A 26,829-nucleotide genomic window follows, 5' to 3' on the forward strand; every position below is an offset into this window, starting at 1 on the left:
GACAGCTACATTCACATTAAATAGGGCACCATCTAAATCCGTTGAGACGACACCGTATGAACTATGGTTTGGCAAGAACCTAAGCTGTCGTTTCTTAAAGTTTGAGGTTGCAATGCTTATGTGAAAAAGTTTCAACCTGATAAGCTCATACCCAAAATCGGAGAAGTGCATCTTCATAGGATACCCAAAAGAAAATGTTGGGTACACCTTCTATCACAGATCTGAATGCAAGATATTCATTGCTGAGAATGGATCCTTTCTAGAGAAGGAGTTTCTCTCGAAAGAAGTGAGTGGGAGGAAAGTAGAACTTGATGAGGTAACTGTACCTGCTCCCTTATTGGAAAGTAGTTCATCACAGAAATCTGTTCCTGTGACTACTACACCAATTAGTGAGGAAGCTAATGATGATGATCATGTAACTTCAGATCAAGTTACTACCGAACCTCGTAGGTAAACCAGAGTGAGATCCGCACCAGAGTGGTACGGTAATCCTGTTCTGGAGGTCATGTTACTTGACCATGACGAGCCTACGAACTATGAGGAAGCGATGCTGAGCCCAGATTCCATGAAATGGCTTGAGGCCATGAAATCTGAGATGAGATCCATGTATAAGAACAAAGTATGGACTTTGATTAACTTGCCCATTGATCGGCGAGCCATTAAGATTAAATGGATCTTCAAGAGGAAGACAGACGCTGATAGTAGTGTTACTATCTACAAAGCTAGAATTGTCGCAAAAAGGTTTTTGACAAGTTCAAGGTGTTGACTACGATGAGAGTTTCTCACTCGTATCTATGCTTAAGTCTGTCCGAATCATGTTAGCAATTGCCGCATTTTATGAAATCTGGCAAATGGATAAACAAAATTGCATTCCTTAATGGATTTATTAAATAAGAGTTGTATATGATGCAACTAGAAGGTTTTGTCAATCCTAAAGGTACTAACAAAATATGCAAGCTCCAGCGATCCATCTATGGACTGGTGCAAGCATCTCGGAGTTGGAATATATGCTTTGATAAGTTGATCAAAGCATATAGTTTTATACAGACTTGTGGTGAAGCCTGTATTTACAAGAAAGTGAGTGGGAGCACTACAGCATTTCTGATAAGTATATGTGAATGACATATTGTTGATCGAAGATAATGTAGAATTATTCTGCAAAGCATAAAGGAATGTTTGAAGGAGTTTTTCAAAGAAAGACCTCGATGAAGCTGCTTACATATTGAGCATCAAGATCTATAGAGATAGATCAAGACACTTGATAAGTTTTTCAATGAGTACATACCTTGACAAGATTTTGAAGTAGTTCAAAGTGGAACAGTCAAAGAAGGAGTTCTTGCCTGTGTTACAAGGTGTGAAGTTGAGTAAGACTCAAAGCCTGACCACGACAGAAGATAGAAAGAGAATGAAAGTCATTCCCTATGCCTCAGCCATAGGTTCTATAAAGTGTGCCATGCTGTGTACCAGATCTAATGTATACCCTACATTGTTTTTTGGCAAGGGAATACAATAGTGATCTAGGAGTAGATCACTGGACAGCGGTCAAAATTATCCTTAGAGGACTAAGGAAATATTTCTCGATTATGGAGGTGATAAAAGAGTTCATCGTAAAGAGTTACGTCGATGCAAGCTTTGACACCGATCTGGATGACTCTAAGTCTCGATCTAGATACATATTGAAAGTGGGAGCTATTAGCTAGAGTAGCTCCGTGCAGATCTTTGTAGACATAGAACTTTGCAAAATACTTACGGATCTGAATGTGACAGACCCGTTGACTAAAATTATCTCACAAGAAAAACATGATCACACCTTAGTACTCTTTGGGTGTTAATCACATAGCGATGTGAACTAGATTAATGACTCTAGTAAACCCTTTGGGTTTTGGTCACATGTCGATGTGAACTATGTGTGTTAACCACATAAAGATGTGAACTATTGATGTTAAATCACATGGCGATGTGATCTAGATTATTGACTCTAGTGCAAGTGGGAGACTGAAGGAAATATGCCCTAGAGGCAATAATAAAGTTATTATTTATTTCCTTATATCATGATAAATGTTTATTATTCATGCTAGAATTGTATTAACCGAAAACATGATACATGTGTGAATACATAGACAAACAGAGTGTCACTAGTATGCCTCTACTTGACTAGCTCGTTGATTAAAGATGGTTATGTTTCCTAGCCATAGACAAAGAGTTGTCATTTGATTAACGGGATCACATCATTAGGAGAATGATGTGATTGACTTGACCCGTTCCGTTATCTTAGCACTTGATCGTTTAGTTTGTTGCTGTTGCTTTCTTCATGATTTATACATGTTCCTATGACTATGAGATTATGCAACTCCCGTTTACCGGAAGAACACTTTGTGTGCTACCAAACGTCACAACATAACTGGGTGATTATAAAGGTGCTCTACAGGTGTCTCCAAAGGTACTTGTTGGGTTGGCATATTTCGAGATTAGGATTTGTCACTCCGATTGTCGGAGAGGTATCTCTGGGCCCTCTCGGTAATGCACATCCCTTAAGCCTTGCAAGCATTGCAACTAATGAGTTAGTTGCGGGATGATGTATTACGGAACGAGTAAAGAGACTTGCCGGTAACGAGATTGAACTAGGTATTGAGATACCGACGATCGAATCTCGGGCAAGTAACATACCAATGACAAAGGGAACAACGTATGTAGTTATGCGGTCTGACCGATAAAGATCTTCGTAGAATATGTGGGAGCCAATATGAGCATCCAGGTTCCGCTATTGGTTATTGACCGGAGACGTGTCTCGGTCATGTCTACATAGTTCTCGAACCCGTAGGGTCCGCATGCTTAAAGTTCGATGACGGTTATTGAGGGAGTCCTGGATTAGGGGGTGTTCGGACTCCTGGACTATGAAGATACAAGATTGAAGACTCCGTCCCGTGTCCGGAAGGGACTTTCCTTGGCGTGGAAGGCAAGCTTGGCGATACGGATATGAAGATCTCCTACCATTGTAACCGACTTTGTGTAACCCTAACCCTCTCCGGTGTCTATATAAACCGGAGGGTTTTAGTCCGTAGGACAACGTACACATCAACAATCATACCATAGGCCAGCTTCTAGGGTTTAGCCTCCTCGATCTCGTGGTAGATCTACTCTTGTACCATATCATCAATATTAATCAAGTAGGACGTAGGGTTTTACCTCCATCGAGAGGGCCCGAACCTGGGTAAATCTTCGTGTCCCTTGCCTCCTGTTACCATCCGGCCTAGACGCACAGTTCGGGACCCCTACCCGAGATCCGCTGGTTTTGACACTGACATTGGTGATTTCATTGAGAGTTCCTCTATGTCGTCGCCGTCAGGCTCGATGGCTCCTACGATCATCAATAGCGATGCAGTCCAGGGTGAGACCTTCCTCCCCGGACAGATCTTCGTCTTCGGCGGCTTCACACTGCGGGCCAATTCGCTTGGCCGTCTGGAGCAGATCGAAAGCTACGCCCCTGGTTGTCAGGTCAGATTTGGAGTTTAAACTACACGGCGGACATCCGCGGGGACTTGATCTTCGACGGATTCGAGCCACTGCTGAGCGCGTCGCACTGTCACGACGAGCGTGATCTAGCTCTGCCACTGAATAGTGCCCTGGAGGCCGCACCCACATCGGCTCCGACCCTTAATTCGGAGCCAACTGCGCCGATCGAGGATGGGCGGTTGGACGCCACCTCGGGGGCTGTGACCCCAATGGCGATTGAGCCGAACACCAGCCCCGTACTCTGCGAGACTCGTGACTCCAAGGAGCCGGACTCCTCTTCGGACTCCGAACCCTCCGCGCCCCTGCCGATCGAATCCGATTGGGCGCCGATCATGGAGTTCACTGTCGCGGACATCTTTCAGCACTCGCCTTTCGGCGATATCCTGAAGTCACTGAAGTCTCTCTCTTTATCAGGAGAGCCCTAGCCGGATTACGGTCAGCAAGGTTGGGGTACGGACGATGAAGAAATTCAAAGCACACCCACCACCCACTTTGTAGCCACTGTCGATGACTTAACCGACATGCTCGACCTCGACTCCGAAGACATCGACGGTATGGACGCAGATGAAGGAGACGATGAAGAACCAGCGCCTATTGGGCCCTGGAACGCCACCTCGTCACATGATGTATACATGGTGGACGCACCAAAAGATGACGACAAGGAGCGGAAGGACGCATCGAAGGCTTGTTCCCTCTAAAAGCAGTCAAAGCGGCGATGCAAGCGCCGCCCCAAATCCCGCCCCGACAGAAATAGCAATCACACAGACCCAGCGCTAGAGCAGGGCGAACCGCTGCCAGACAGCGGCAATCCGGATAATCAAACCAAACAAACAAATCCTATCAAGGATCATGGTTCGTACGACATAACGCCGGACAGGCACCCGGAGCAGCAGACTGCCCGTAAAAGGCTTGTTGCCACTGCGAGGAGTCTGAGAAAGCAGAAGCAAAGGCTCAAGGCCGCGCAAGACACACTCCAAGTCAGATGGAGTAAAATACTTAACACAGCAGCAAGGTACGGCGACAATCGCCCCTACAAGAGCTACCCAAAGCGGAAGCTGCTACCCGAATTCGATGAGGAGGCCTCAGACCCCCCACAACCAAATATCAAAGCAGCCACCTGGTCGGATGGACGACCACTCTACCAACACAGAGCGGCATACAATGCCGCTCACCATGAAACACGCAACCAATGCGAGGGCTCGCACCCAAAGAACGGTGCAACAAGATCAATCTATGGACCACGCAAGCGCGCCCCAGCATACAATGAAACACAACAAACATCCGAACAACGCGGTACACCTAGCTACAGGGGTGCCACACACCCCCTATGTTTCACCGATGAGGTGCTGGATCACGAATTTCCAGAGGGATTCAAGCCCGTAAACATAGAGGCATACGACGGAACAACAGACCCTGGGGTCTGGATTGAGGACTACATCCTTCATATCCATATGGCTCGAGGAGATAATCTCCACGCCATCAAGTACCTACCCCTCAAGCTCAAAGGGCCAGCTCATCACTGGCTCAAAGGCCTCCCCGAAAACTCCATTGGAAGTTGGGAAGAGCTCGAAGACGCCTTTCGGGTAAATTTTCAAGGGACTTATGTCCGACCTCTGGATGCGGACGATTTGAGTCATATAACTCAACAGCCCGGAGAGTCAGCCCGAAAGCTTTGGAACAAGTTTCTTACTAAAAAGAACTAGATTGTCGACTGTCCGGACGCCGAAGCCTTAGCGGCTTTCAAGCATAGCGTCCGTGACGAATGGCTCGCCAGACACCTCGGCCAAAATAAGCCGAGAACGATGGCCGCATTAACAAACCTCATGACCCGCTTTTGCGCGGGAGAGGACAGCTGGCTAGCCAGATGCAGCACCAGCGCCCCCAGTACATCTGAAGTTAGAGATGGAAACGGGAAATCATGGCGCAACAGCAATAACAAACGCCGGAATAAAGAATACGGCACGAAGGGCACGGCAGTAAATGCCAGATTCAAAAGCTCCCGGCCAGGACAAAAGCCGCCCACTAAAGGCACCAGGGATGAATTGTCCAGCCTCAACAAAATTCTGGACCAAGTATGTCAGATTCATAGTACCCCTGGTAAACCTGCTAATCATACCCACAGAGAATGTTGGGTCTTCAAGCAGTCCGGCAAGCTCAACGTCGTACATAAGGGGGAGGATATACCAAGTGAAGACGAGGATGAGCCCCCCAAGCAAGACCCGGGGGAGCAAAAGCAATTTCCACCATAAGTCAAAACAGTAAACGTGTTACACGTAATCAAGGGAAAAAACAAGGCGGCACTCCCAGGAAAGTATACCCAAGTGCCTGTCACCACGAAGTCCTGCCACTGGTCATCTCAACCGATCACTTTCGACCATCGTGATTACTCAGCAAGTATCCAACACGCAGGATGGGCTGCCCTGGTATTAGACCCAGTAATTGGCGGATATCAATTCACAAGGGTCTTGATGGACGGCGGCAGTAGCCTAAACCTAATATATCAGGATACAATCCGCGGGATGGGGTTAGACCCAACGCAAATTCGCCATAGCAACACTACCTTCAAAGGAGTAACGCCAGGCCCAGGGGCTCGTTGTACGGGCTCCCTCCTACTACAAGTTACATTTGGCTCCTCCGATAACTTTCGTCGCGAGCATTTAACTTTCCACATCGCTCCGTTTCAAAGTGGTTATCAAGCACTGCTCGGACGCGAAGCTTTCGCTCACTTTAACGCAATACCACACTACGCCTCCCTCACACTCAAGATGCCCGGTCCACATGGCATCATCACAGTGCACAGAAACATCAAGCGATCTCTACGCGCCAAAGAGAGTGAGGCTGCCTTAGCCGCCGCACACTAAAGGCGCCCGGACAAGCGAAAGCATCCAATAGGTCGTCAAGACCTCATATACAACTAATCAAGTCCGGCGCCGCTATTTATATGGAAATAAGTGGTCACACCCCTATTTGTCAATACAAGGGGCTCAATGCGCGCAGACAAGTGGCAATTTCTTATCATCTTGAATTATACATGGTTTATTTGAAAACTATCCTTTTGCACGACAACTTTTTCACTTAACTTCCTCTCTTTTACAGACGATCATCGTGCTACACCCATCCAGGATACGGCACAACGGAGACACAGGCGCAAACGTGCAGCAGGGACCCGCTCCAAGGATTCTTTTTAGATTAAGACCCTGCGTAAACCTTTTTTACTGTCTCTTGTTGATACATATCCACCGTTGAGAAGGATTCTGACGTCTTGGCATGTGGCCACGCCAGAACAATGCATGTACCTGGACACACGGGGCTTCTCACAAAGACCACTATTAAGGCCCGGTTTATACCACAAAGACCGAATACCTTAGGGAGTGTTCGGCGTCGCGAGTTTGGCCCTATATGCATCATCTCCGAATCATTGTCTTTGGTCAAATGTTGGGTTTGCCCGGCTCCTGTGTTTTGGTGCCTTACGTTCCGCCTTGCCGTCTAAGGTAGCACCAGGAGACCTACGGCGATTGTGCCCTGGTTCATCCGGACGAGCACCTCAGTAGAGAAAGCCGAAAACTGACTGTCATGATATAGCTTGAGACTGGTCAACCACTCGATGACCTGTGGGAATGTTAGAATTCCTCCGCCTTAACGAAGGGCCATTTCCCGGCCAGGCATGTACGCACCCCGAGATCAGGAGAGTGCGGAGCCACCAGGGGCTATCTAGTAGCCCCACTGTCAAACTCCTATGGCTAAGTGAAAGTGCTAAAGCATTATAGTCCGGTTGCCTCGCTCGCTCCGCTATCACCTCCTTAATAGGACCAAGACGTTGGGTTAAGTGTGAATGCATGTTTTTGCGAACACCTCCGCATCATATGCGTGAGGGTTGAAGCCGACGGCTGCAATCTTTCAGGTTATACACATGTATACATAAACAGCCGCCCAGGAGGCATCATATTACTTTCAGGAAAAAGTATAAAAATAGCCTCATAAAATTTTATAAAAGCATTTCGCTTACAATGAGATTACATATCACTCAAACATAATATTTTTTGAGCACTGGGTGTCTATCAAACAGGCACCCTCAAGAACTTCTTCAAAGTAGTGCTCGGCAGCCTTTCGACCTATAGCCGAATCCCGTGCTGCAACATTGGTAGCATCCATCTCCGCCCAATATGCCTTAACACGGGCAAAGGCCATCCGTGCGCCCTCTATGCACACCGACCTCCTCATCGCATCAATGCGCGGCACCATGTCAAGGACCTACTGCACCAAGCTGAAATAGCTGTTCGGTTTTGGCCTTCCCGGCCATAGCTGATCCACAACAGACCTCATAGAGAGTCCGGACAACCTATTTAGTTCGGCCCATTCGGCTAATTGGTCAGTCAATGAAGGTGGACGCTCGGGAGAATGGAATTGTCTCCAAAACAGCTGGTCTACTCCACGGTCCGTCTGACCCTGGAAGTACTTGGCCGCATCGGCAGCGCTCGCCGCCAAATCCATATACGCATCCTCCGAACTCCACAGCCGATCCAGAGGGGCATACTATGGATCTCCGAATTTCCTCCGCAACATAAAGGATTTCCCAACTACAATATCCCCGGCTTCCCGCAGCTCCTCCTTCTTTGCCCTCATAGCAGAGCGGAGATCCTTTTTCGTCGCAGCAGCCTTCTCAAGGTCCGATGCCTTCGCTTGGTTTTCCTTTTCAAGAACCCAGCAACGGTCGGCGCCGGCTTTTAATTCTATAGCCATCTTGGCCATCTTGTCTCGGGTCTCTCCATGTGCGGCCTTCTCGGCTTGCAACTCTTCGGCCGCCTTCACAGCAGCCGCATTACCTAATCTCGCTTGTTCCTTGGCTCGGGCAAGTTCTTCCCGCAAGGCTTCAACAGTGGCAGCTCCATCTGCAGTCACAACATATTTAAGATACTGGCATCATGCTGCTCTTCCTATGTGGCGTTTACTAGATACTGACACTTACCGTGTGCCTCGTCAAGCCTTTTGTTAACAAGCTCGATGTCGGCTTCTGCCGCATCCAACTGCCGTTCTAAATGGGCAAACTCGCTAGTCCGGCTAGACACCGGAGCTTCCATCACCTGCACATAAAGGAAGTATGGTTATTTCCTGGAAATATGATCCTCTGTTGGTTGTTGTTTCCGACGACAACCAGAGTCTCAGGGGCTACTACCTACACAGGGCACACCTAGCATGTGTAGGATTATCATACATTCTTTTACGTACCTCAAAGCCTGTCAGTAGACTCATAAAAGCTTCATGCAATCCGCTTTCGGCGGACGATATTCTCTCCATCACCGTATTCATCATCACACGGTGTTCATCTGAGATGGCCACTCGCCCCACCAACTCCCTCGGAACATCTGATCACACACTAGACAAGGACGGACTCTTTTGTCTGCTCCCTTCGGGAGCCGGACACTGGGAGCTTCGGGGGTCAATGAGATTATCTTCTGGCCTCACCGGACTCGGAGAGGCCCTCCGCGACGACACTTCAGGGTCGCCCGCTTCTAGAGCGGAGGAGTCCGGAGGAGGCGTTTCGCTCTCCATCATCTCTGGAAGAAGATCCCCCGAAGATGAGCTCATTTGAGAAGGGCTAAGGCCCGAACTACAAAATATATGTGGTGGTTATCTTCTCAGAAGAAAAAAATGGCATATCTGTACTATTAAAGGTATTTCGGGTCACTTACGACTCGTGGGAGAATTGATCCCCCCACGGACTTTGTGCGGCAATAGCGCCCCCCAAGGTGGGACCCTCTGTGGGAGACTTCTTCTCCCGTTTGGAAGCTTCGGCTTCCGAATCCCCGGGCGCAGTCCTTTTCCTCTTCTGGTCGCCTTCCCTCATGGAGACGCTCTCTCCCTCGGCTAGAATGGGCAGCGTTGGGGGCCCGCGTCCGCCCACATTATCCTCCATAGTATCTTCCTTCAAGGGCTCCGGGCAAGGTGCGGTCTGGAGCATCTTTTCCAATATCGGATTTTCCAAACCCTCAGGGAGGGGGGCCGAACACCGAATCAACTTCGCCTTTGTTAGCCAGTCCTGGTCAAAAAGCGAACTCTCAGAAATAACTTCGTAACAAAGTAGAGAAAGTATGTTCGGCCGGAAGATGCCTTACCTGTTCGGCAGTGCGGTTACTACTCAGGCCCACGTCCTCGGCGATTTCCGGACACTCCGTCTGAGGTCCGAAGAATGACTTGTAAATCTCCTCGTGCGTCAGGCCGAGAAAATTTTGAATGGCACGCGGTCCCTCGGGGTTGAACTCCCACAGGCGAAGAGGCCGGTGTTTGCAAGGCTGGACTTGACGAACCAGCATAACCTGTATCACCGCAACCAAACTGAAATCTCCATTGAAGAGATCTCGAATGCGGCCTTGCAGTATAGGCACGTCCTTCACTGGACCCCAGCTCAGACCTCTGCTGATCCACGACATCAGCTGTGGTGGGGGGCCCGAGCGGAAAACAGGGGGGCCGCCCACTTGGCACTTCTAGGAGCCATGATGTAGAACCACTCTTGTTGCCACAATTCAGACACCTCTGGGATGGAACCTTTGGGCCACGGAGCTCCCGTCATCTTGCGTATTGAGGCACCTCCACACGCTGCATGTTGCCCCTCGACCAGCTTCGGCTTCACTTTAAAGGTCTCGAGCCATAGGCCAAAGTGAGGGGTAACCCGGAGGAAGGCCTCGCACACGATAAAAAATGTCATGATATGAAGAAAGGAGTCCGGAGCTAGATCATGAAAATCTAGCCCGTAGTAAAACATCAAACCCCTGACGAAAGGATCCAGGGCAAGGCCTAGGCCTCGGAGGAAGTGGGAAACAAACACGACGCTCTCGTTGGGTTCGGGGGTGGGGACGGCCTGCCCTCGGGGAGGCAGCCGATGCAAAATCTCGGCGGTCAGATATCTGGCCTCCCTCAACTTCTTGATGTCTTCTTCCGTGACGGTGGAAGGCATCCATCGGCCTTGAAGGCTAGATCCGGACATGACTGAAGGTTCGGGGCGCTTGACCTGAACTTCGGGCGTTTTGAGCTTGAGGTGGGGGAAGGATTCGATTGAGCACGGGGGGGGGGGGGATAAAAGCCTTGTCCCCTTTATAAAGAGGGTGAATATCAAGCGTCCTCTCCGTGCCCGTTTGGACTTGCCTATAATATAGGAGTCCTAGACGCGGTTGGGTTACCCACGCCCGTATTGATGAGAATCCCGGGATAAGGGGACACGATCTCTGCTTTAACAAGACGTGCCAAGGAAATCTCCTCACATGACGCGCTGAGGTGGGATAATGAAACGACTCGGATAAAGGCTTGGTCGTGGTGTGACACGCTACGGAATACGTCAGCAGATTAGATGGGTGTAAATATTATTCTCTCTATGGCAATATGTGGAAACTTATTTTGCAGAGCCGGACACTATCTTTGTGTTCAAAATCTTCTACGAAGTACTTGGAGGAGGAACCCGCCTTGCAATGCTGAAGACAATCTGCGCGCCGGACTCGTCGTCATTGAAGCCTGGTTCAGGGGCTACTGAGGGAGTCCTGGATTAGGGGGTGTTCGGATAGCCGGACTATACCTTCATCTGGACTCCTGGACTATGAAGATACAAGATTGAAGACTCCGTCCTGTGTCCGGAAGGGACTTTCCTTGGCGTGGAAGGCAAGCTTGGCGATACGGATATGAAGATCTCCTACCATTATAACCGACTTTGTGTAACCCTAACCCTCTCCGGTGTCTATATAAACCGGAGGGTTTTAGTCCGTAGGACAACATACACATCAACAATCATACCATAGGCCAGCTTCTAGGGTTTAGCCTCCTCAATCTCGTGGTAGATCTACTCTTGTACTACCCATATCATCAATATTAATCAAGCAGGACGTAGGGTTTTACCTCCATCGAGAGGGCCCAAACCTGGGTAAAACTTCGTGTCCCTTGCCTCCTGTTACCATCCGGCCTAGACGCACAGTTCGGGACCCCCTACTCGAGATCCGCCGGTTTTGACACCGATAGTTATATTATGAGTTTATGTGTTTTGATGTACCGAAGGAGTTCGGAGTCCCGGATGAGATAGGGTACATGACGAGGAGTCTCGAAATGGTCGAGACATAAAGATCGATATATTGGACGACTATATTCGGACATCAGAAAGGTTCCGAGTGATTCGGGTATTTTCGGGAGTACCGGGGAGTTATGGGAATTCGTATTGGACCTTAATGGGCCATACGGGAAAGGAGAGAAAGGCCTCAAAGGGTGGCCGCACCCCTCCCCATGGGCTGGTCCGAATTGGACTAGGGAGGGGGGGGCGCCCCCTTCCTCCCTTCTCCTTTTCCCTTCCCTTTCCTTCTCTCCTACTCCTACTACTTGGAAGGGATCCTAGTTCTACTAGGAAAGGGGGAATCCTACTCCCGGTGGGTGTAGGACTCCCCTAGGGCGCGCCATAGAGAGGGCCGTCCCCTCCCCTCCTCCACTCCTTTATATACGTGGCCAGGGGGCACCCCATAGACACAACAATTGATCTCTTGATCTCTTAGCCGTGTGCGGTGCCCCTCTCCACCATAATCCACCTCGGTCATATTGTAGCGGTGCTTAGGCGAAGCCCTACGTCGGTAGAACACCATCATCGTCACCACGCCGTCGTGCTGACGGAACTCTCCCTCAAAGCTCGGCTGGATCAAAGTTCAAGGGACGTCATCGAGTTGAACGTGTGCAGAACTCGGAGGTGCCGTGCGTTCGGTACTTGATCGGTCGGATCGTGAAGACGTACGACTACATCAACCGCATTGTGCTAACGCTTCCGCTTTCGGTCTATGAGGGTACGTAGACAACACTCTCCCCTCTCGTTGCTATGCATCACCATGATCTTGCGTGTGCGTAGGAAATTTTTGAAATTACTACGTTCCCCAACACTAAGTTGGGACACCCCTGCAGGGATTTGAACTTTCGAAAGCCGTGCCCGCGGTTATGGGCAGATGGGAATTTGTTAATGTCCGGTTGTAGAAAACATGACACTTTAATTTAATTAAAATGCATCAACCGCGTGTGTAACCGTGATGGTCTCTTCTCGGTGGAGTCCGGGAAGTGAACACGGTGTTGGAGTAATGCTTGATGTAGGTTGTTCTAGGATCACTTCTTGATCATAGTTGTTCGACCGTGCTTTGCCTTCTCTTCTCGCTCGCTTTTGCATATGTTAGCCACCATATATGCTAGTGCTTGCTGCAGCTCCACCTCACATACCTTTTACCTACCCATAAGCTTAAATAGTCTTGATCGCGAGGGTGTGAGATTGTTGAGTCCCCGTGACTCACAGATACTTCCAAAACCAGTTTGCAGGTGCCAAGGATACTGTGCAGGTGACGCAACCGAGCTCAAGGAGGAGCTCGATGAAGATCTCGTTCATTGGTTGTTTCGTTCTAGTTGATCAGTAGTGGAGCCCAGTTGGGGTCGATCGGGGATCTGTGTAGCATTTGGGATAGTCTTCTTTTATTTTGGGTTCCGTAGTCGGACCTTGATTGTATCTGGATGATGTAATGCTTTATTCATGTATTGTGTGAAGTGGCGATTGTAAGCCAACTATGTATCTCTTTCCCTTATGTATTACATGGGTTGTGTGAAGATTACCACACTTGCGACATTGCTTACAATGCGGTTATGCCTCTAAGTCGTGCTTCGACACGTGGGAGATATAGCCGCATCGTGGGCGTTACACTTGGGGATGCTATGTTTGATGAAAATGACATGTTTGAGAATTTATTTTCTGCAATTAATGTTTGTCCCAAGCTTGGGGATGCTATGATTAATGAAGATGATATTTTTAGTCTCCCGAGTTTTGATGAGCAAATTTACTATGATGATAGCATGCCTCCTATTTATGATGGTTATATTGATGAAAGTGGGTATGGAAGAGTGTCAACTTTAGGAAGTAATGATCCCACTATTTTGGAGGGTGTTGAATCTTATTTTAACAATTATAAAAGTGGATTTGGAGAGGTTATGACTTTATTTAGTAATGATTCCACTATCTTGGAAGAGGTTTCTATCGATTATGATGAGAACAAAGTTGCTACTTATGATAATTATTGTGATGATACTTATGCTATAAAAATTAGTGATGATTATATTTATAAAACTTGTCATGATTATTATTACCCTTTTTCTGAACATTACTCTTTTAATGTGGAAACAATTTATAGTATTTGAGTTTCTTATGATACTCCCACTATTCCGAACGAGAAGAATTTTGCTTATGTGGAGAGTAGTAAAATTTCTATGTTTGTAGATCATGAAAAAAATGCTTTATGTGATGGTTATATTGTTGAATTCATTCATGATGCTACTTAAAATTATTATTAGGGAGGAATGTATGCTTGTAGGAATTGCAATAATATCAAGTTTCCTCTCTATGTGCTTAAAGTTTTAAAGTTATGCTTGTTTTACCTTCCTATGCAAGTTGATTCTTGTTCCCACAAGTTGTTTTCTCACAAAATACCTATGCATAGGAAGTGGGTTATACTTAGATGTGCTAGTCATATTCTTCATGATGCTCTCTTTATGTTACAATTCTTATCTTTGATTTGAACATCATTGAAATTATCTTGCCTAGCTAGGGGCGTTAAACGATAGCGCTTGTTCGGAGGCAACCCAATTTTATTTTTGTTCCTTGCTTTTTGTTCCTATTTAGTAATAAATAATTCATCTAGCCACTGTTTAGATGTGGTTTTATGTTTTAATTAGTGTTTGTGCCAAGTAGAACCTTTGGGAAGACTTGGGTGAAGTCTTTGTGATCTTGCTGTAAAAAACAGAAACTTTAGCGCTCACGAGATTAGCTACCATTTTTCACTGGAGAGTGCTATTAAGTTGATTCTTTTTGAAGATTATTAATAGACAAATTACTCACGTCCACCAATTTATTTCAGAATTTCATGAGTTCCATAAGTATATGTTTGATACAGATTACTACAGACTATTCTGTTTTTGACAGATTCTGTTTTCTATCTGTTGTTTGCTTATTTTGATGAATCTATGAGTAGTATCGGAGGGTATGAATCATAGAGAAGTTTTAATACAATATATATTATACTAATATGAATTTATAATGAGTTCACAACAATACCTAAGTGGCTATTTATTTTCTTATACTAACGGAGCTTACGAGTTTTTTGTTAGGTTTTGTGTTGTGAAGTTTTCAAGTTTTGGGTAAAGATTCGATGGAATATGGAATAAGGAGTAGCAAGAGCATAAGATTGGGGATGCCCAAGGCACACCAAGGTAATATTCAAGGACAACCAAGAGCCTAAGATTGGGGATGCCCCGGATGGCATCCCCTCTTTCGTCTTCGTTGATCGGTAACTTTACTTGGAGCTATATTTTTATTCACCACATGATATGTGTTTTGCATGGAGCGTAATTTTATTTTCTTTTATTTTTCTTGCTGTTTGAATAAAATACCAAGATCTTAAATTATTAAATGTTAGAGAGTCTTCACATAGTTGCATAATTATTCGACTACTCATTGATCTTCACTTGTATCTTTCGGAGTAGTTTGTCATTTGCTCTAGTGCTTCACTTATATCCTTTTAGAGCACGGCGGTGGTTTTATTTTGAAGAAATAGATGAACTCTCATACTTCACTTATATTATTTTGAGAGTCTTTTAGAACATCATGGTAATTTGCTTTGGTTATGAATTTAGTCCTAATATGATGGGCATCCAAGAGGGGTATAATAAAAACTTTCATATAAGTGCATTGAATACTATGCAAAGTTTGATACTTGATGATTGTTTTGAGATATGAAGATGGTGATATTAGAGTTGTGCTAGTTGAGTAGTTGTGAATTTGAGAAATACTTGTGTTTAAGATTGCAAGTCTCGTAGCATGCACGTATGGTAACCGTTGTGTAACAAATTTGAAACATGAGGTGTTCTTTGATTGTCTTCCTTATGAGTGGCGGTCGGGGACGAGCGATGGTCTTTTCCTATCAATCTATCCCCCTAGGAGCATGCACGTAGTGCTTGGTTTTTGATGACTTGTAGATTTTTGCAATAAGTATGTGAGTTTTTATGACTAATGTTGAGTCCATGGATTATACGCACTCTCACATTTCCATCATTGCTAGCCTCTTCGGTACCGTGCATTGCCCTTTCTCACCTCGAGAGTTGGTGCAAACTTTGCCGGTGCATCCAAACCCCGTGATATGATACGCTCTGTCACACATAAACCTCCTTATATCTTCCTCAAAACAGCCACCATACCTACCTATTATGGCATTTGCATAGCCATTCCGAGATATATTGCCATGCAACTTTCTGACGTTTCATTAATTATGACACGCTTCATCATTGTCATATTGCCTTGCATTATCATGTAGTTGACATCGTATTTGTGGCAAGGCCACCATGCATAATTTATCATACATGTCACTCTTGATTCATTGACCATCCCGGTACACCGCCGGAGGCATTCATATAGAGTCATACTTTGTTCTAGTATCGAGTTGTAATATTTGAGTTGTAAATAAATAGAAGTGTGATGATCATCATTAATAGAGCATTGTCCCAAAAAAAGAGAAAGGCCAAATAAAAAAAGGCCCAAAAAAGAAAAAGAAATAAAAAGGGGTAATGCTACTATAATTTTTCCACACTTGTGCTTCAAAGTAGCACCATGATCTTCATGATAGAGAGTCTCTTATATTATCACTTTCATATACTAGTGAGAATTTTTCATTATAGAACTTGGCTTGTATATTCCAACAATGGGCCTCCTCAAGAGCCCTAGGTCCTCGTGAGCAAGCAAGTTGGATTCACACCCACTTAGTTTCTTTTGTTGAGCTTTCATACATTTATAGCTCTAGTGCATCCGTTGCATGGCAATTCCTACTCCTTGCATTGACATCAATTGATGGGCATCTCCCTAGCCCGTTGATTAGCCGCATCAATTTGAGACTTTCTCATTTTTTGTCTTCTCCACACAACCCCAACATTATATTCTATTCCACCCATAGTGCTATATCCATGGCTCACGCTCATGTATTGCGTGAAAGTTGAAAAAAGTTTGAGATTACTAAAGTATGAAACAATTGCTTGGCTTGTCATCGGGGTTGTGCATGATGAGAGCATTTTTGTGTGACGAAAATAGAGCATGACCAAACTATATGATTTTGTAGGGATGAACTTTCTTTGGCCATGTTATTTTGAGAAGACATGATTACTTAGTTAGTATGCTTGAAGTATTATTATTTTTATGTAAATATTAAAAAAATTTCTTGAATCTTATGGATCTGAATATTCTTGCCACAATAAAAAGAATTACATGGATAAATATGTTAGGTATCATTCCACATCAAAAATTATGTTTTTATCATTTACCTACTCAAGGACGAGCAGGAATTAAGCTTGGGCATGCTTGATACGTCTCCAACGTATCTATAATTTTTGACTGTTCCATGCTATTATATTATCAACCTTGGATGTTTTATATGCATTTATATGCTATTTTATATGATTTTAGGGACTAACCTATTAACCTAGAGCCCAGTGCCAGTTTCTGTTTTTTCGTTATTTTTGAGTATGGCAGAAAAGGAAAACAAAACGGAGTCCAATTGACCTGAAACTTCACGGAACTTATTTTTGGACCAGAAGAAGGCCATGGAGTAAAAGAGTTGGGCCAGAAGAGTCCCGGGCTGCCCACGAGGGTAGGGGCCGCGCCCACCCCCTAGGCGTGCCTCCCTACCTCGTGGACAGCCCAGAAACCCCCTGACTTGTTCTCGACACCAAAACCTCTTATATATACTGAAACTTCCAGAAAGAAACCTACAGCGGGAGTTCCGCCGCCAGAAGCCTCCGTAGCCACCGAAAACCAATCTAGACCTGTTCCGGCACCTTGCCGGAGGGCGGGAATCCCTCTCCGGTGGCCATCTTCATCATCTCGGCGCTCTCCATGACGAGGAGGGAGTAGTTCACCCTCGGGGCTGAGGGTATGTACCAATAGCTATGTGTTTGATCTCTCTCTCTCTCTCGTGTTCTTGATTCAGCACGATCTTGATGTATCGCGAGCTTTGCTATTATAGCTAGATCTTATGGTGTTTCTCCCCCTCTACTCTCTTGTAATGGATTGAGTTTTCCCTTTGAAGTTATCTTATCGGATTGAGTCTTTAAGGATTTGAGAACACTTGATGTATGTCTTGCATGTGCTTATCTGTGGTGACAATGGGATATCATGTGATCCACTTGATGTATGTTTTGGTGATCAACTTGCGAGTTCTGTCACCTCGTGAACTTATGCATAGGGGTTGGCACACGTTTTCGTCTTGACTCTCCGGTAGAAACTTTGGGGCACTCTTTGAAGTTCTTTGTGTTGGTTGAATAGATGAATATGAGATTGTGTGATGCACATCATATAATCATACCCACGGATACTTGAGGTGACATTGGAGTATCTAGGTGACATTAGGGTTTTCATTGATTTGTGTCTTAAGGTGTTATTCTAGTACGAACTCTATGATAGATTGAACGGAAAGAATAGCTTCATGTTATTTTTACTACGGACTCTTGAATAGATCGATCAAAAAGGATAACTTTGAGGTGGTTTCGTACCCTACAACAATCTCTTCATTCGTTCTCCTCTATTAGTGACTTTGGAGTGACTCTTTGTTGCATGTTGAGGGATAGTTATATGATCCAATTATTTTATTATTGTTGAGAGAACTTGCACTAGTGAAAGTATGAACCCTAGGCCTTGTTTCAACACATTGCAATACCGTTACACTCACTTTTACCACTTGCTACCTTGCTGTTTTTATATTTTTAGATTAAAAAAACCTATATCTACCATCCATATTGCACTTGTATCACCATCTCTTCACCGAACTAGTGCACCTATATAATTTACCATTGTATTGGGTGTGTTGGGGACACAAGAGACTCTTTGTTATTTGGTTGCAGGGTTGCTTGAGAGAGACCATGCTCATCCTAAGCCTCCCACGGATTGATAAACCTTAGGTCATCCACTTGAGGGAAATTTGCTATTGTCCTACAAACCTCTGCACTTTGAGGCCCAACAACGTCTACAAGAAGAAGGTTGTGTAGTAGACATCACTATCTAAAGGACTACGATAGATCCCCTATACTTGTGGGTCATCAGCTTCCGCCCCACAAGCACCGACGAGGAGGAGCAGTGGCAGCTTGCGGCAATCGCTCGTGAGTTCTGATGGCTCGAGAATTTGTGACTTTTTATAAGAGGCTTTGACTTGGTTTTCATTGGGTTTTCATTATTTTCGGTTATTTCTAATGCTAAACCTTCATGAGAGAATAAAACTCGTTTTTTCATTGTTTGGCAGGAAAAATGATTTATGAAAGAAAACCAAGGAAAATTACACCAAATTAAACCAAATGGGGCAACTTCAATGTTGAGAGTTTCACCACCAGGCGCACCAGAACAAAAAACGGCTAACCATATGAGCGCATGCGCCGTACCAGGCGCCAAGGATTTCTTATCATCTATGGGAATTGGGGACAACTTCTATGAAGGCAACATACACATCAGAGAGATCTAGCCACCGCCACTTCATCCAGAACAAAGAGAGAAGCGATCCGGAGAAGAAGAACCGCCGAAGATTCTTCTTACTTTGTTCTTCCACCCTCATACTCAACTCCATTTCATCATCACCATTGTAAGAGTAATTCCAAGTTGTAAGATCAAGGTGTATAATTCTATTTATACTCATGTGGAGATTGAGACTTGTCGAATCAGGATCTTCACGGTATTATTGATATGGTTTTCATGGATTTATTCTATATGATGATCAGTTATTCTCTTCCGGTGTGTGAGTAATTCCCCTAGGCGTGGGAGATGTATGTGAATGGTAAGACTCATTTGTGTCTATTCAATATGTCGTCATTTGTGTTCATATTCTTATAATTTGTCTACTACGTTGTTATACTATGGTGAATGCTATGCATGTTGTCCAATTTAAGGGCCTAGACAACATGATCTAAAGACCTAAACAAGTAACACATATTGTTTAGGAAATATGCGACCTCTGACGTGATAGGTGGAGACATCTATGAGGATCGAAGAAAATATGAGATAACGTTGATCCATCAAACTTAATGCAGGGTTTCGGTTTAACAACCTTAATTGTGAAGGCGACCACGTTGTGGCAACGTCGAAGGAGGACCATGGTGTGGAATGTAATCCCGCGATGAGGAGTTCCATAAGCCAATGGTGATCCGCCTACCGAATAAGCAAATCAAATACTAAACTCATGGTACAAGGTAACTGGAATTACCGTCGCACTAACTGGAACATAATAGAAATTACACCGAGATTCGCAGAAAAATTTACTTTCGATGCACTTTTCAATAGATCCGTGCTCTTTTGAAGAAAAAAAATACTCTTTGTTTGAGAATTCAAGAAAAATGCTAACTGGACAACGGTTGAAAAGAACTTGACTGCGGTTTCTTAAATGGGGCGGCTTTAAGAAAAATGAGAGTATGTGGTAAGGAACTCTGGCCTTTAACTTACAAACATGTTTTATTTTTCTGCGAATGAACTTGCACGCAAGTTGTATAAGTAGCCCATGTGTCTAGACGCAAGACCCTTCAAAATCATTGTTACGAATTAATGTCCAGGCCCAGCCTTGATTTTGATTAGAAAAAATAAAAAAAGAACAAAATTTATTTTCTTAACAACCTATCAAACCCAGCAAGGCACCTTCCATTTGGTAGATATACAGCTATATACGCGTAGCACAATCCATGTACTTCAAGGACACCAAGCTTGGAGCAATGGCAGAAGCAGAGATGGAGAGCTCGCCGAGATCTCAGCCCAAGCCATCAGACCAAGAAGAAGAAGGGCAAGCGAAAGGAGAGGCGAAGCAAGGAGGATGGATCACCCTCCCCTTCATAGCTGGTTAGTGATCTCTCCCTCATTTCCTCTCTTCCCCACACAATTAACTCTCTCCCGAGGGGGAAAAAACATGTGTACATGCGTGTGTTTTGTGTGAGCATGCACGCAGGGAGCATGGTTGGGCTGGGGCTGGCCATCAACGGCACCACCAGCAACCTGCAGATTTACCTCATCAAGGAGTACAACGTGGAGAGCATCGACGCGGCGCAGATCGCCAACATCGTCCGCGGCTCGCTCAACCTCGTCCCCGTCGCCGGAGCCATCCTCTCCGACTCCTACTTGGGCTGCTTCCCGGTCATCCTCGCCGGCGCGGCCATCAACGTTCTGGTGCGTGCGTGCACGTGACGTGCTTCCTCTGTTCAAAGCTTGTGCAGACTGCAGTATACATTTTGGAATTTGAAGTAGTGCATAGGCTGGAGCAGATCCACTATAATCCTTTAGCAAATACTCCTCCCGTCTCATAATATAAGGCGTTTTCACAGTTCAATATGAACTGAAAAACATCTTACATTATCGGACGTAGGTAGTGCATAGCAAACTACCTATATGGATTAGGTTTGATATCATTTTGTCTAGGTGATTTATCTCATTGTTGATCAAATGACTAACATGCCTAAAAAGTAGCCTCGGAAGCATGAAAGAAACTCTTTAGCTGAATGATAAAAGAGTGAAATATCTCATTAATCCATTAACTCAAAGTATTTGCACAATTTAAGCTAAAAACTCAAAAAAAATGATCAGATTTAGACTATAAACTCATTTATGCAACAATGAGGCCAAAAATGGTTTGGGAGGGGAAAAAAGTCCATCCACATGGCTGCCAGGTGAGCGTACCTTTTACCACTCGCACTAGAGTTCATGTTTATAGGACATGTGAAGAAACAAAGTAGCTCGTAGCGGGTTTCAAAAAATTGAGAGCCTTAAGGAAAGGACCATCATGTTGGCGGTAGAACGCGATGTGGTTTATTTGTAAAGCGGGTTACATAAATATTCTGGTGAGTAATAAAACTTAATGTTTGGAACTGCTTAACTTTCATTTCTCATGGTTTGAATGCACAATTCCAAAGCTCAACTTTTGTTTCTCATAAACGAGCAAAATTTGGTTGAGGGAGCAGGTTTTCATAATTTACGCCAATGCCAATATGGATGGGATTAGTTGCGTGAAATCACCACTCCTGTTTTTAGAAGAAGTATAGATATAGAGTATTGTTTGATGTGCAACACACATAATTAAAGCTTGAAATCAATACCAGTAGACATTATAGACTTATAGTTGTCATGTCTCACTCTCTCCACAAAACAACCACACGTAATTATACAAACAAGACCACTTGACATTGATGCGATGACGTTGACAACTAACAATATCAATTATGTTTCTGGCAACAACGTCCATGGGTATGCTCCTTTCATTTCCAACAACCAATGATTTTTATTTATTTATTTTGTGGGGGAACAACCAACGATTTGTTACCAGTGCGACCATTTCAATCTAACACTAGTTAGTACGATGGATCACGTGCACCGTTGGATTGCATCATCTTTATTACGATGTGTCAAAAACAATTGGTACGGATTTCATCGTGTGGCTCACAGTGGTGTCGTATCAAAATCAGACTTCAAAACATCATATGCACATCAGTTTTGTTCTACATAAAACAATTCTTGAGCATTGCCATTTATAGCGGATATGACATGGAAACGAAGTTTTGATGGAAACCGGTGAAAACCACGTGAAAGTGATATTTTGAAGTTTCAAAAAAATCTCAAAAAGGAAAAGGAAAAACAGAATGTTAAGAGCATGTGAAATTCCCAAACACATTATCATTTACATGATACAAAAAAACAGCATTGAATAGCGTCGTGCAACAATTAAACATCGATATTCATTCCTGAATTTGCTCTTTTCATAGCTCCAGTAATGTGTTTGAACTTGGAATTTCGCATGCAATAGAACATCCACAACATCCTTTTTTTTCAAAATTTTCCAAAACTTTCAAAGTGGTTTTCCACAAAATTTTATCTCAGCTTGGTTTCAATGTGATATTCTCTCTTGAACAATTGTTTATTCTTGCCGCAAATAAAGAACAATTGTTTATTCAATTAGTGCTTGTTTTTTAGAGCACTGTTAATAATTAATTACGTGCCCATCCAATGTCATTTTCCAGTCCTTCGTGCTGTTCACTCTCTCAGCGGCCCTGCCGTCCCTGCGGCCGCCGTACTGCCCGGCGCCGTCCGCCGTGTGCCAGCGCGGAACGGCCGGGCAGCTCGCCGTGCTGTACGCCGCGGTGTCCCTTCTAGCCATCGGCACCGGCGGGACGCGTTTCAACGTGGCCACGATGGGCGCGGACCAGTTCGGCGGCGCGCGCGACCAGGACACCTTCTTCAACTGGTACTTCGTCTTCCTCTACGCTTCCTTCCTGATCGGCGACACGGCCATCGTCTACATCCAGGACGGCGTGTCCTGGGCCCTGGGCTTCGCCATCTGCCTCGCCGCGACGGCGTTCAGTCTGGTCCTGTTTCTCCTCGGCGCGCGGTACTACCGGATGCCCGCGCCAAACGGCAGCCCATACTCCGAGCTGGCCCGCGTCGTCGTGGCCGCCGTGCGCAAGGCTCGCGTCCATGTCGGCGCGCTAGGTCCCGTGCCGTACTACGTGGGAGACAATGCTGTCGTGGACTCGGCCGGCGAGGGCGCTCCAAGCAAACGATTAAGGTTGGCGCCATTCCCGTATTCCAATTTCTGGAAGAAAGATGAGTAGCGTTGGTACGTGCTGACCACTCGTGTTCATGGCATCTTGCTTGCAGCTTTCTTAATCGTGCCGCCATGATCACCGCCACCGAGGACCCCATTGATGATGCGTCTGGCGGCCGTTGTGCAAGCGGCTGGAGGCTGTGCAGGGTGCAGCAAGTGGAGGATCTCAAGTCTCTGCTCGGCGTCCTCCCACTGTGGTCGTCTGGTATAATGCTCAGCGTGTCCATCGGGGTGATGATCGGCATGATCATCCTGCAGGCTCTCGCCATGGACCGCTCGCTCGGACCGCGCTTCAAGATCCCAGCAGGATCCATCACCGTCTGCTCGCTCGTGGCCTTCATCGCCGTCACCCCGGTCCTTGACCGTGCCGTCTTCCCGCTCTGGCGCAGGATCACCGGCATGCCGCCGTCGCCGCTGCAGCGCGTGGGGCTCGGCCACGTCGTGAACATTGCGGGCATGGTGGTCGCGGCTCTGGTGGAGCGCCGAAGACTGAGCGTCGTGCACGCACACGGCGGCGCCGATGCGCCGGCCGGCTGGGTCACCCCCATGTCCGTACTGTGGCTCCTGCTCCCTCTTGGTGTCGTGGGGATCGGGGAGGCCCTCCACTTCCCCGGAAACATGGCCTTCTACTATCTGGAGTTCCCCAAGACGTTGCGGAGCTTGGCGACGGCCATGGCGCCGCTGCTCATCGCCATGGGGTTCTACCTCAGCACGGTGTTCGTCGACGTGGTGAGGCATGTCACGGCGTGGCTGCCGGGGAACGTAAACCAGGCGAGGCTGGACAACGTGTACTGGACCGTGGCTGTGGCAGTGACTGTGAACTTTGGCTATTTCCTCATTTGTGCCAGCCGATATAAGTATCAAAACCAATCGACCACCGTGGTAATGTAAAAAAGGATTTGCAGGCTGAGTCTTGAGCTATTATTTTCATGATGAAGTGCCTGATTTCCTTTTTCCTTTTGAGAAATTATGAGGGCTTTTTTCTTTGAGAAATTATGAGGTGCCTTGTTAGATTTGGTTTGTCTTCTTCTTGTCTTAGCCTGATGGGCTTCGTTTGTGGCGAAACACAGGAATCCATTTTTGAGCCCGAGCTCATCTGAGTTTTTTCTTTTTGCATGGAAGATGTTTGAGTGCGTGAGGTCCGTTTCAATTTTCAGCTTGTTCAGACAGACATTTGCGTAGCTCTCAGTAAAAAAAGAACGGTGTTAGTGAGTAAGCAGACATGCAGCGAATATCAACTGCTGAGTTGGTACCTGCAGGCTGTTCACTGACTGCTGGTTTGATCATGTTTTTGTGTGTAATGGCTTGAAACAAATGAAAAAAAAATCCACATATGATGAAGTGCCTGATTTCCTTTTTCCTTTTGAGAAATTATGTGGGCTTTTTTCTTTGAGAAATTATGAGGTGCCTGGTTAGATTTGGTTTGTCTTCTTCTTGTCTTAGCCTGATGGGCTTCATTTGTGGCGAAACACAGGAATCTATTTTTGAGCTCGAGCTCATCTGAGTTTTTTCTTTTTGCATGGAAGATGTTTGAGTGCGTGAGGTCCGTTTCAATTTTCAGCTTGTTCAGACAGACATTTGCGTAGCTCTCAGTAAAAAAAGAACGGTGTTAGTGAGTAAGCAGACATGCAGCGAATAGCAATTGCTGAGTTGGTACCTGCAGGCTGTTCACTGACTGCTGGTTTGATCATGTTTTTGTGTGTAATGGCTTGAAACAAATGAAAAAAAAATCCATATATGAGGTCAAAAATTGTGGCTAGAACATGCAGCAAAAAAATAATGGCCCATGCAGGTCTCGATTATGAGGGCTTTTTTCTTTGAGAAATTATGAGGTGCCTGGTTAGATTTGGTTTGTCTTCTTTTTGTCTTAGCCTGATGGGCTTCGTTTGTGGCGAAACACAGGAATCCATTTTTGAGCCTGAGCTCATCTGAGTTTTTTCTTTTTGCATGGAAGATGTTTGAGTGCGTGAGGTCCGTTTCAATTTTCAGCTTGTTCAGACAGACATTTGCGTAGCTCTCAGTAAAAAAAGAACGGTGTTAGTGAGTAAGCAGACATGCAGCGAATAGCAACTGCTGAGTTGGTACCTGCAGGCTGTTCACTGACTGCTGGTTTGATCATGTTTTTGTGTGTAATGGCTTGAAACAAATGAAAAAAAAATCCACATATGAGGTGGAAAATTGTGGCTAGAACATGCAGCAAAAAAATAATGGCCCATGCATGTCTCGATTACGAGGGCTTTTTTCTTTGAGAAATTATGAGGTGCCTGGTTAGATTTGGTTTGTCTTCTTTTTGTCTTAGCCTGATGGGCTTCGTTTGTGGCGAAACACAAAAATCCATTTTTGAGCCCGAGCTCATCTGAGTTTTTTCTTTTTGCATGAAAGATGTTTGAGTGCGTGAGGTCCGTTTCAATTTTCAACTTGTTCAGACAGACATTTGCGTAGCTCTCAGTAAAAAAAGAACGGTGTTAGTGAGTAAGCAGACATGCAGCGAATAGCAACTGCTGAGTTGGTACCTGCAGGCTGTTCACTGACGCTGGTTTGATCATGTTTTTGTGTGTAATGGCTTGAAACAAATGAAAAAAAAAATCCACATATGAGGTCGAAAATTGTGGCTAGAACATGCAGCAAAAAAATAATGGCCCATGCAGGTCTCGAACCTGCGACCTTCGCGTTATTAGCACGACGCTCTAACCAGCTGAGCTAATAGGCCAACGTGACAACGGAATGAAATTACACTAGCTTTACTAACACAAGAACAGTCCTAACTACAAACTATGCAAGGTTTAAATTTGTTTTTAGAGAGAGATTACGCTCAAATTCAAATTAATAAAGCTCCAAACTGGTACGTACAAATTTGTGGCTGGATCTGGATGTAGTAAAAGTAAAAGATCTATCGGTTGCGCCAGATGATCCACGAAGACACAACCATGAAGTCCTGAACCATCGTCCGGTCAGCGCCGGCGGTCCCTCCTTCGTCTCAACCAGAGGAAGAAGAAGACAGAAGCGAAGAGGAGCGCAAAGACGACGACGAATAGCAGCAGCATGAGCTCCCCATGCGACTTGTAGCTCCTCTCATCGTCCACCATCTGCGGCAGCGTGCTGCCGTACTCTGCCGCCGGAGCAGACGACGGCGCCTGGGCCTGGCCACCGCCGGAGACCATGGCTTCTACGCTAGCTAGTGCTCCTGATCCTGTGATATGAACACATATCTTGTAAGTACATGAGCAGCTGGAGAGAGACCCATCACAAGTTGGACGGAGTTACGTGAACTGTTGGGATTGATGAGAGGAGAGCGAGTGAGTGGGCGACTGACCTGCGTGGTCGTTTCGTGTCGCCAAACACAGCCATATCTAGTCATCCATCTACATCAGGATGGCGACCCATCTCATGAGCCACTCCGCTCCGTACAACATTAATTAATCTACTTTGTTTTGCGAATGAATTTACTATTAACCTTGGGCATTTTTATCTGGATCCGACCCACAAGCTAAAAAAAGCATACGGGGTTTCAGTGATTAACACTATGAAAAGGCACATATATACATTAAGCTAGGCTATCGTATTTTTCTTGACCCTGTTGTGACCGTAGAACAATTGTTCTACGGTATTTTATATAATATAAACAAAGTACAAAGTACAAGACCACACAACAAATCACCCAATGCCTGTT

General features: G+C 45.5%; 1 protein-coding gene, 1 long non-coding RNA gene and 1 other non-coding gene across 3 annotated transcripts; 1 reads left to right on the forward strand and 2 right to left on the reverse strand.

Moving 5' to 3' along the window:
- Window positions 1-20,100: 20,100 nt before the first annotated feature.
- Window positions 20,101-24,069, forward strand: LOC125508797 (protein NRT1/ PTR FAMILY 2.3). Its single transcript, XM_048673594.2, has 4 exons — window positions 20,101-20,410; window positions 20,517-20,734; window positions 22,576-23,120; window positions 23,213-24,069. The coding sequence occupies exons 1-4, from the start codon at window positions 20,257-20,259 to the stop codon at window positions 24,048-24,050; spliced, it is 1,755 nt and encodes a 584-aa protein (XP_048529551.1). The 5' UTR covers window positions 20,101-20,256; the 3' UTR covers window positions 24,051-24,069.
- A 1,726-nt stretch (window positions 24,070-25,795) lies between these two features.
- Window positions 25,796-25,869, reverse strand: TRNAI-AAU (transfer RNA isoleucine (anticodon AAU)). Its single transcript has one exon. It is a non-coding gene; the product is annotated as a tRNA-Ile (tRNA).
- Window positions 25,870-25,881: 12 nt separating this feature from the next.
- LOC125555951 (uncharacterized) lies at window positions 25,882-26,473 on the reverse strand. Its single transcript, XR_007304962.2, has 2 exons — window positions 26,424-26,473; window positions 25,882-26,349 (listed from the first exon to the last, which is right to left on the reverse strand). It is a non-coding gene; the product is annotated as an uncharacterized LOC125555951 (long non-coding RNA).
- Between the last annotated feature and the right edge of the window lie 356 nt (window positions 26,474-26,829).

The sequence above is a fragment of the Triticum urartu genome, chromosome 5A, assembly GCF_056163025.1.
Source record: "Triticum urartu cultivar PI428250 chromosome 5A, HENAU_Tu73, whole genome shotgun sequence".
NCBI lineage: Eukaryota > Viridiplantae > Streptophyta > Magnoliopsida > Poales > Poaceae > Triticum > Triticum urartu.